The 10,920-nt window shown below is 41.6% G+C and overlaps 2 protein-coding genes across 2 annotated transcripts in view; both read right to left on the reverse strand.

The window, feature by feature from the left end:
• The window catches only part of LOC135519235 (succinate--CoA ligase [ADP-forming] subunit beta, mitochondrial), a 19,600-nt gene extending 15,599 nt beyond the window's left edge, over positions 1-4,001 (reverse strand). Inside the window, exons 1-2 of the mRNA XM_064944352.1 lie at positions 3,887-4,001; positions 2,855-3,041 (exon numbers count right to left, since the gene is read on the reverse strand). Of these exons, the coding sequence (XP_064800424.1) occupies positions 2,855-3,041; positions 3,887-3,970 (271 nt within the window). The 5' untranslated portion in view covers positions 3,971-4,001. The remainder of the gene's footprint in view (positions 1-2,854; positions 3,042-3,886) is intronic.
• Positions 4,002-4,180: 179 nt separating this feature from the next.
• On the reverse strand, positions 4,181-10,846 carry med4 (mediator complex subunit 4). The gene is made up of 7 exons (XM_064944354.1): positions 10,746-10,846; positions 9,201-9,267; positions 6,236-6,406; positions 6,031-6,088; positions 5,842-5,928; positions 5,469-5,600; positions 4,181-5,311 (listed from the first exon to the last, which is right to left on the reverse strand). Exons 1-7 carry the CDS (start codon positions 10,814-10,816, stop codon positions 5,139-5,141), a joined length of 759 nt encoding a protein of 252 aa, XP_064800426.1. The 5' UTR covers positions 10,817-10,846; the 3' UTR covers positions 4,181-5,138.
• Positions 10,847-10,920: the final 74 nt, after the last annotated feature.

A 10,920-nucleotide genomic window follows, 5' to 3' on the forward strand; every position in this document is an offset into this window, starting at 1 on the left:
CAGAAGAAGTAGCATTTATTTAGCGTCATTATTTCCTATCAATACTTGTTTTCAGCTGATGATTGATGATGTCACTAGACAACTAGTCTATTGCTAGACACCATTGCACATCCAATTCATCCAACAAGTTTACATTAATGAAAGTAGGCCTACAGTTAACTCTTTAGGTGAGAAGCATTCGATTTCGCAATGACATAGGTCTACATTATTTGTGCCCATGAGAACGGTTTTCACAGCGAACCATCATTACATTTTACGTAGGCATAGTTTCATTTACAGTGCATTTTCAGAGATCTTCAAGATCCATAATTCGTACAGGGTAAGTACAATGTTGTAATTTAGTTGTAATTTTCATTAAAATGCTTAATAATGACAAACACTCATAAATGTCCTTAATGTAAGGAAAGAAAGGTAGTGTTTTATGTCACACAATCTGTGAACAAGCATTAACTCATGAATTATGGTCAACTTTAGGGTGTAAAATGTGCTTTGATTCAACTCATGTATTAAATTGAATGTAGGATACCTATTCTGTGTGTGTTTAAAATTGCCTTGGCTGAGAGGATAGGCTACCCGCAGTGGTGTAGGCCTAGTGTAAGGTAATCGGCATTTACCCACTTTAAAAAAAAAAATGCACTTGAAAGTAATGGGAGCAGGGCCTTTTTCACTGTGACCAGCAATCGGAGTTCACCCACATATTTATTTTAACACATAAATGTCTACCGGTAGGCCTATTTGAAGTTCATGGTAATATACATTGTATACTAGTTTAGTAAGTTGACCTTGTGTATTGGAACATTGCTGTGGGGACTTGCTTCCATTCAGCCACAACAGCATTAGTGAGGTCATATACTGATGTTGGGCGTTTGGGCCTGGCTCACATTCAGTGTTCCAATTCATCCCAAAGGTGTTCGATGGGTTTGAGGCCAGGGCTCTGTGCAGGCCAGTCAAGTTCGTCCACACCGATCGATAAACCCTTTCCATGTGGACCTCAACCCCAGATTCCTCCTCCACCAAACTTTACAGTTGACACTATGCATTCGGGCAGGTAGCGTTCTCCTGTCATATACCAAACCCAGATTTATCCGTCAGACTGCCAGATGATGAAGTGTGATTAATCACTCCAGAGAACGTGTTTCCACTGCTCCAGAGTCCAGCAGTGGAAAGCGAATAGCACGTAAAAATCGTCTGTCTTCGGTTGCAACACTCACTACAGAGTTCCAAACTGTCTCTGGAAGCAACGCCAGCACAAGATCTGTTCGTCGGGAGCTTCATGAAGTGGGTTTCCATGGCCGAGCAGCCGCACACAAGCCTAAGATCACCACGCGCAATGCCAAGTGTCGGCTGGAGTGGTGTAAAGCTCACTTCCATTGGACTCCTGAGCAGTGGAAACGTGTTCTCTTGTGCTTCACCATCTGGCAGTCTGTAATGGGAATTTGAATGTTGGTGTTTTTCTTGTAACTAATTTCTGAGTCCTATTGATGTGCTGTTCTATAAACCAATCTCTGTGTTCATGCAAGTGGCTGACTGTACAAATCCTCACTTATCAATAGCTGCAATTTGGCAGTACACCGAGACATTTCGAGAACTAACGAAAGTTGTTTCAAGGCCTCAGTTTAAAGAGGAGAAGCCTTGTGGGGTGTTGGTCTGTCACGTTATAAAACAGTATTGGTCGGTCACATGAATAAAACAAAACGAGTCTGCCCAGGGAGAGCTCCTAATTGACATGTGTGGTGCACTGAGTTGGTTGGAACCTCTCCAGTGCTCTGACAAACAATGATTCATTTAAGATTGACTGAGTGTCTCTGTAAGAATTTTTTCACAACAAGTCCAACAGACAAATCTAAATTATGTCTGAGTGTTGGGAGTGTACCCCTGGCTATCCGTAAATTTAAAACATTTAGTTGTGCCTATTGGTCTGCTTAATATTTGTAATTAGAAATGATTCATACTTGACATTTTTGTCATTACATTTACTTTTGAAACTTAAGTATATTTAAAACCAAATACTTTGACTTTTACTCAAGTAGTATTTTACAGGGTGACGTTCACATTTGCTTGAGTCATTTTTTATTATTATCTTTACTTTAAATGAAGTATGACAATTAGGTACTTTTTCCCACCACTGTGATTGACTATGCGCAAAAGTGAAGAAAAAAAAATTTGAAATCCACACACACCATGTGTAATGTGCGTAATGGTCATGTCAGTTGAAATGTGTATATTTTGGGATGTGAGCACTCAGTGAACCATCCCTAGATATCGTTAGCAGTCATAGCTCGTAAGCTAAAAAAATATACAGAAAAAAAGTACAAGTTGGGGACAGCCCTAAACTGCACTGTCTTATAGAGCTGTGATAATACCAGTACAGCAATGTCTTTTTCCATGGAAAAAATGAAAACACGAAGCAGACCCAACTCTTTAGTCCTTTAAAAACCTGCAGTATGTAAAATATTGTGTGCTACAGCTTTTGAAAAATAAATGTGACCGTGGATGACAGACAACATTAGGGCTGTTTTCCTAAAGAAGTCAAATCCACTTTGTGTTTAGTTTTCATCCCACGACACTAACGAGCACTGTGATCCTGGTATCGTCCCGGCCCTACTGTCGTTTGAACTCTTGCTCTCAGTATTGCACTACGATGATACTGGGGTATCCCTAGATTACAGTATACATCCCACTCTCAGACCATACCTGACTCAGCCAAACATCAAAGAAGATTGGTTAGTTAATACATACAGACTCACTACTACCTGGTCTGACATACTATAGGCCTACTGTCAATTCAAAGTGTTTATCCCCAATTTACTCCACTGCAATTTATTTGCCCACATCCTATTAGGCTATGAATTACCAATCTCCTTGGCAACAGAGTAGGCCTCATCGGGTGAGCTGGCCACCTTGCCCTCGGGCACACAGACGCCAGCCTCTTTGAGCAGACCGATGCTCATGTACTCGTGCAGGGAGAGGTTCCTCTGCTGCTGCTGCAGGTGGGGGGACTGCTGCTGAGGCCCAAGCAGTCCAGAGGAACCACCCAGCACCTTGAGAGAGGGAGTAGAGTGAGAATGTGATAGAGGAGAGAGGAAGTGATGTAGGGAGAGGAGGGTACATTAACACTAGTGAAATTACAGTACCTACTCATGTCAGAGGGAGTACATTGTCTGTGCAAGGACACTGTATGAAAATTGCTACATCCATACAAAAGGGCACAACACAGATGCACACAACACAAATGTGGAGTAACGTGTGTGTCAATAGTTGAAGTTTGCGGATATGAAAGAGAAATACATCAAACATGTCGCTCTGGATAAGAGCGTCTGCTAAATGACTTAAATGTAAATGTAATGTCATTTGGACATCAATTGAATCGACACCAAAAACGTTTTTCGAATGTATAAAAGGCCCACTAACTCTTATAAATTGGACAGTTAGCTAGCTGGCTATTGTAGCTAACCTATTTAGCTAAATCTCAGATACCGATAGCCTCGATGTCGCATAGCCTCCATTCATCCTGTTCTGACGTCGGCGCTTTGGTGTTGGAGGTCACTGTGTTTAGAACTATGTGAGCGGAAAATCTTGTTAGCAAACGCAAATCCCTGAACCCCCAAAATGGCTTGTCTTTTAATACATTTAGTTGTTTATGAATACATTCATTTTGCAATCGCTAGCAAGTGAAAGTAACTAGCTAGACAGTGAGATAAACATGAGGAATGTCTAGGTAGCTAGCATAGCCAGTTTCCTAGCAGCCTCAATGGCGATGAGCTAATGTCAATATGACCCTGTCTCTTTTGGGGGAATTTTGGACGTCGAAGATCGGGCAGCAAAATAATAATCACAGCTTCAGGCAGCCGGATTTCGTGCCATTTTTCCCCCAATGCACACTTACCTTGGATGCAGTGGTAAGTGTCGATCTGGCCCCAGAATTTCTCAGGCTAGCCGAAAATCGGCCACAAATCAGGGACGCCGCCATGTTTCCTTCCCTGAAGCGAACAATAAATTGCGCGCATGCGTAGTAAACCAAGTGCCCCCTACACAGGCTTGGTGCACGTTCCATGGTCTTTACAATTTGAAGACAAGGCTATAAATAAATACATATGGTCAAGTCAACTCCACATTGCGCATACTTAAAACTATAATGTCCTGTCAAATTGTATCAAGAATATCAGCACCACACAAAGTATTTACTCAAAAGTTGTATTTATTTACAAGCCTGAAAAAAACTACAATATATACAGCCTTATTTACACATGGAGCAACAAGTCAGTCAATTAATATGCAGTTTTTCAATATAAAGAATATAAGGTGTGCTTGATGAATCTTGCCTGAAATAAGCCATTTTTACTTTTGGAAAAAGGTAAGTGCAACTACAATTTCAAAATCCATTCCTGGTGACATGTTTTCAGCAATAGCAGAGATGATAAGGAGCACTTGGGTTCGAATCAGCAACATTTTAATATTTTAAATGAAATACTGTTATACTCCTTCCTACACAAAAGGTACATGTACTTTTCAACATTATTCCCCATTGCCAGTCTAAAAAAAAACAGCAAAGAAACAAATAAAGGGGAACCTGATAGCAAACGAAAGGAGTATGTCTGTTATCAGTCACGTAGTTCCAGACATTTCCCTGGGGTGAATTCCTTAGTCGGATTCCATTGCACAACATTTTGTCTTTTGCAAAACATTTTGCAACGAAAACCTTTACTCTAGGAACCAAACGAAACGGGGCGGGACCTACCAAAATTTGTCAATAGAAACATTTGTTTTCATTGCAAACCGTTTTCCATTACCGAATCTGACTAATGAATACACCCTGGACTGAAACAGTGGACTTGAGAGAGAGCTGGTGATATTACATTGGGGATCACAGATAGTGTTGTACAAATGTCTCATCAACAAGCCGGTAATAGAGAGGGTCAGAGAAAAACAAGACCATGAGATGAGTATCTCTCAATATTCTCTGGATTCTATGTAGTTGTTTGCTATATCGGATAGCAAAACCTGTATCAACTGATGCTTATCGTAAATGTTATGGGTGTGATGGATAGCTGGCTCTACGAGGTACTGGGTGTGTCCAATTCCCAAATCAGAGTCAGATATACACACACAGATGGGCAGACAGAGACAGACACACACACTTAGTCCGAGTCGCTGCTGCTGCTAGATGAGTCTGTAGACATGGCCTCCACGTCGTCCTCGTTCTCCTTGTTGTGGCCGGGGGGCTCCAGCCCAAAGTCATTGCCATGGTGAGGGGGGAGCATGCCCACTGAGACATCTGATGATTGCCAGGGGTACTGGGGGGTGAGCACATCTGATGAAGGGAGGTAAGAAAGAGTAATTAAAACAGTGATAGGGTTAGTATACAGTATATTTCACAGAAACATATCAAAACACACAGATCCCAGGAGAAGACAAAAACAGTTGATTCCATTTGTCGAAAGGAGGAACCACACAAACCAAAAGCATACCTGGCAATCTCCCAGCTGCCAGTGCATCTCCAGGGAGGTGTCCATTCACGCCATTGGTTGGCAGGTTGCTCATGTGACCCAACAATCCACTGCGCATCTCCAGGTCAGTGGGGTAAGGTCTACGCGGATCACCTGTTATAAGGAATATGCCATGAAGTTGATTGAAGAGTAATTACAGTAGTATTGTGAATGCAAGTGACGGCTATGACAGAGACTGAGGTTGAAATATTCCCCATCAGTACTGAGAGGAATTTCCAGTCTGGAGAGAAGGAACATGCAAGGGAAGGAGGATCTGGCGGGGGGTGGGGTTTGAAAAATAGAGGGCATCGAAGACAGCATAACAGAAGCTGAAATGGGCAGAAACAGGACATACCTGGTACCCAGTTGAGAGGGGCACAGACTGCATTGCTGGCACTAATCCTGTGGGCATATTTGATGATCTCTTCTGAGGAGATGCTCCCTGAAAGACAACAGTACTTTTAGTTCCATGTATTATCTTTGGTATTATTTATCATAAAGTTCTCCGGCTATTCAGATGAATGCTGTGAAAAATCAGGCTCACCTTTTTTGGCCTTATCAATAGATTTCAGTTTCTCCTTTGCTTGGTATACAGCAGTCGCCTAGAAGAGAGGTTTGGGTAAAAAGGTTAGGTTGAATCAAAGTCAGAAACCAATTGGAACAAAACAGCACTTTCATGTTAATAAAATGTGACCCATTTTATAGTCTCTTTAGGATTTGTCATTTGTCCTCAGCTCTGCTGTACTCACAAGTATATGTTCAGCCTCCTTCAGCTGTTTCTGGAGCTGCTGGATGTCGCTGTCTCTCTTCTCCACCTCCTTCTCAAGGACCTGCATCTCCTGGTGGACCTTGCCCTGCTCATGGGCCACCCTCATCAGCTCCTGGAACTCTTTGTCTCTCTGTACCAGCAGCTCCAGGATCTGCCCACAGCAAAACACATCCATTTAGACTTCTGACATCTATTGCATGCACATTGCAATGTATAGACTACTATTAAGTCAGAGTTGTATGGAGAAAAGGCAGACTCAAAAACCTATTTCATAATACATGTAAAATAAGAGCTACATTTTATTAGTGGTATAGTGTACATTTAATTATGTATAGACGGGTTAGTTGACATCACAAAAATGATGCGCACGCTTCAATGGGGCAGAAGTCTGTGTGCTGTTGTGATTCTGGATGGCCAGATGGCTACTTCTTGCCATTGTTGCTAGCTATGTGGGAAATCATAAGTGGCTTGTTTCAGCTAGTTTCATCTTGTTCTTGATATCATGTCTTGTTTTGACTGATATCACATCTATGTTAATATGGCTAAAATTCACTAGCTAACCCACAACTGTAACAATGTATTTCAGAGACGACAAGTGCTTATTGTGCAAATGTATTTGTTTTCAATAAACATTGGAGACGAAATATAGTTTACATGTTGTCAACTATCTTAGCCAACCTTGTCTTTTTTTTCTAAACAACCAACCTGTCTACATAGCGAACGCATTGTACAGTTTTATGTTGAATCAGATGCCTGTTACTAGCCCTTGATCCTGACTCTCAGTTCCATTACATTACACATAAGAGTCATGACGGCATCTTCTGTACGGGGGAGTTTAAGACCCCCAACGCTCGGTCTGAACATTAACACGCATCGCTTGCGATACGGTTTTGAAAGAATAAGGACCCTGTTTTTCATATCAGCGAGGAATACATTTTTTCACTCCAAAAAATGTAGTGGGATCGCACTGGCTGAAAGTTGACTGCATTTGATTTGGAGCTGGGCTGCCTCCTGGCATGAGCCAGGTGCTCCGTTCAAAGCCCAGGGCAATGTCGGCTTAAAACAAAAGTGACGTAATTAAGCACGTGTAGTACAAAGTAAGATTGTGTTTTCACATGCAAAAGTTTCACATACAAAATCATGGGCATTAACATGGAGTTGGTCACCCTCTTTGCTGCGACAACAGCCTCCACTCTTCTGGGAAGGCTTTCCATTAAATGTTGGAACATTGCAGCAGGGATTTGCTTCCATTCAGCCAAAAGAGCATCAGTGAGGTCTGACTCTGGGGGAAAATTAGGCCTGGCTCGCAGTCGGCGTTCCAATTCATCCCAAAGGCGTTCAATGGGGTTGAGGTCAGGGCTCTGTGTAGGCCAGTCAAGTTCTTCCACACTGAACTCAACAGACCATTTCAGTATGGACCTCGCATTGTGCACGGGGGCAATGTCATGCTTAAACAGGAATGGGCCTTCCCCAAACTGTTGCCACAAAGTTGGAAGCACATAATCATCTAGAATGTCATTGTATGCTGTGGCGTTAAGATTTCCCTTCACTAGAACTAAGGGGCCTAGGCCGAACCATGAAAAACAGCCCCAGACCATTATTCCGCCTCCAAATTTTACAGTTGGCACTATGCATTGGGGAAGGTAGCGTTCTCCTGGTAGCCAACAAACCCAGATTCATCAGTCGGACTGCCAGATGGTGATGCATGATTCATCACTCCAGAGAAAGCGTTTACACTGCTCAAGAGTCCAACAGCGGCGAGCTTTACACCAATCCAGCAGATGCTTGGCATTGAGCATCTTAGGCCTGTGTGTGGCTGCTCAGCCATGGAAACTCATTTCATGAAGCTCCCGACAAACAGTTCTTGTGGTGACGTAGCGTCCAGAGGCAGTTTAGAACTCGCTAGTGAGTGTTGCAACCGATGACAGATGAGTTTACACGCTAAAGTACTCAGCGGTCCCGTTCTGTGAGCTTGTGTGGCTTACCACATCGCTGCTGAGCCGTTGTTGCTCATAGACGTTTCCATTTCACAATAAGAGCACTTACAGTTGACCAGAGCAGAAGATTGACAGACTGACTTGTTGGAAAGGTGGCACCCTATGACGGTGCCACATTGAAAGTCACTGAGCTCTTCAGTAAAGCCATTTTACTTCCTCAAATACACTACATGTCTATGGAGATTGCATGGCTGTGTGCTCAATTGTATACACCTGTCAGCAACAGGTGTGGCTGAAATAGCTGAATCCACTAATCTGAAGGGGTGTCCACATATTTTTTGGCATGTAGTGTATTTGAGTGACAACAAGTACCCATTGTGCAAATGTATTTATGTTTTCAATAAACATTGGAAACTAAATATAGTTTACATGTTGTCAATCTAAGCCAAATTCGTCTGTTATGCCCCGTAGTTGCACACGTGTCGGTTGTGTTGCTAAACAACCAACCTGTCTATATATTTAACACATTATGCAGTTTTATGCTAAATCAGATGCCTGTTACTAGCCCTTGAAGTGACCGTGCATTGCCCAGTGCACCCTGGGCGAGATTAATCAAACCCCCTCAGCGTTAGTGCTTTTTTACAGAAAACAGACAGAAGACAGAGTGGACAATCTGTGCTAATTAGACATCTACGGCTACAAACATGTGTAAACTGGAAGACGGACGCAACAAACGTGTTGTTACTGAAAAATACTGTTGGCTGCAACTGTGATAAAACTGGTTAAAACAGTGTACAGTAAGTGTGTATTTTGCATTTGTGAAATAGTTCTTACGTGATATGAAAGTAAAGGGATTTATGTTTCTAGAACCGTACCACAATTGATTCACGTTTAGATTATTTGGCTGTTTTGGTTTCCAAAGCCAATTTGCCTTTAAACAGAATATCTAAGGTCCTACGTGGTAACGTTAATAAGCTCCTTTAGTCCATTATTGGGTTAGCCTGTTACCTGAGTGTCCTCACCTCCTTGAGGGAGTTTTTGGCTCCTTGACAGTGCAAGCATCTCTATCAATTCCCTGAAATATGAGTAATATTGGGTTTAGTTTTCATGCATGATAATGGAGAGAAAACAGAACTTCTCAGTTTGAAAGACAATACTTGACAGAGAAAATGACCAGATAATAAATTACTGCCAATCAGTTGCTTGAACATTGCGTTTGCAAAGATGAGTTAATATAGTCCTCCTGACCATCCATTCAGACCTGGTCTCAGAGCATTTCATATTATTCTGTATGTATCTCAGATATGGTTCATAAGACAGATGGTTACTTAGGTAAAAATGAAAAAGGTGGGGGATTGTCGGGCGTAAAAGCAAATGTCTAGCAACCGAAATGAGAGTTTGAATCTCATCACGGGCAACTTTAGCCTTTTAACACCTTTTCAACTACTTAGCATGTTTACTAACCATTCCCCTAACCCAGCTAGCATTAGCCACCTCGCTAGAATTTGTAACATATGTTTTGCAAATTCCAAACATATTGTACATTTCTCAAATTCGTTAAATATTGTACATTTTGCTAATTTGTAATGTACATTTAGCAAATTCATAACATAATACCAATTGTAGTTTGTAACATATCATAAATGGGTGATGGACATTCACATATTAATACATAACATAAGAAACATCACATATACAATATGGAGTTTTTCAGATTTACTTACAGAATAATACAACATACTCTGAGACCAGGTTGTCCATTCAATAAGTCCAACCCATTTATAAATACCTACGTTTCTGGGACCGGTTTCCCACAAGCATCTTAAGGATAAATTAATCTTAGAATCCTAAACTGAATTTAGCCTTAAAATGTTACTATGGTTCTAAAATGAACTTAGTCTTAAAATTATTTTGGGGAACCGGACCCTGGTTCTGAGTGTACAACCACAGCTAGAACAATGAGACAGATATTTCACTGGATGGATACATTTGAAGCATCCGCTTGGCGTTTCCCCTCACCTATGGTAGTGAGATGAAGCCCAAGGGCGGGCAGTGGGAGAAGATAGAACGAGATGGATTGTGGGCGAAATCGATAAATCATTTGATCTCAATACAGTTCTGTTCACAAAACTAGAATCTGTTATAAAACAGAGTGGACTATGATTTGTAGACTTTACCTTTTGCAAAAGTTTGTATTTATTTGTAAATATAGTTGTTTAAGAGTTATTGCACACGCGCAATTTACAGTAGGCGTTCCCTAACGGAAATATGCAGATGACGCTAGAATGCGCCAATAGGATCTCACTAACTCGTGCATGCTCTGCACCCCTCCTTACCTATATGCCCACTATGGCTCATTTGTTCCCATTGGAAACGACACGCTGTGCTCTCTTGGTTTAGTTATAAAAATCTTTGGTACTACTCAGGTCGCTAACAATACACTCAGAACAAGAAACGTAGACAAAGGCCTTTTTGAATTAGCGACAAACTAGATCATTTGAATGGCTGTTAAAATAACAATTATTAAAGGTTGAGAAAATAATAATTTCGTACCTGGATAACACCTCTAAATCGTCCAGTACCAATAATAACCGCTCTTTTGTAGATTTGTCAGCCACCGCCATGGTTGTTGCCACGCCACTGCGCAGGACAGGAAATTGAGCTAATATTTTGTTGTCTGGAAAGAAAGCTTGGTAGCGACGGTTCTCGCCCTCTGTTGGTCATGACA

This window comes from Oncorhynchus masou, chromosome 29 (genome assembly GCF_036934945.1).
Source record: "Oncorhynchus masou masou isolate Uvic2021 chromosome 29, UVic_Omas_1.1, whole genome shotgun sequence".
In the NCBI taxonomy this organism is placed as follows: domain Eukaryota; kingdom Metazoa; phylum Chordata; class Actinopteri; order Salmoniformes; family Salmonidae; genus Oncorhynchus; species Oncorhynchus masou.

Bases quoted from the DNA above. Each gene is read 5' to 3' on its own strand.
- med4 (XM_064944354.1), bottom strand. From the start codon at position 10,816: ATGGCGGTGGCTGACAAATCTACAAAAGAGCGGTTATTATTGGTACTG. The intron at 5,601-5,841 runs GTATGTCCTGTT...TCCTTATAACAG, and splicing joins CCCTCTCAACTGGGTACCAG to GTGATCCGCGTAGACCTTAC. The intron at 5,312-5,468 runs GTATGCTTTTGG...TCCCTTCATCAG, and splicing joins GGCAGCTGGGAGATTGCCAG to ATGTGCTCACCCCCCAGTAC.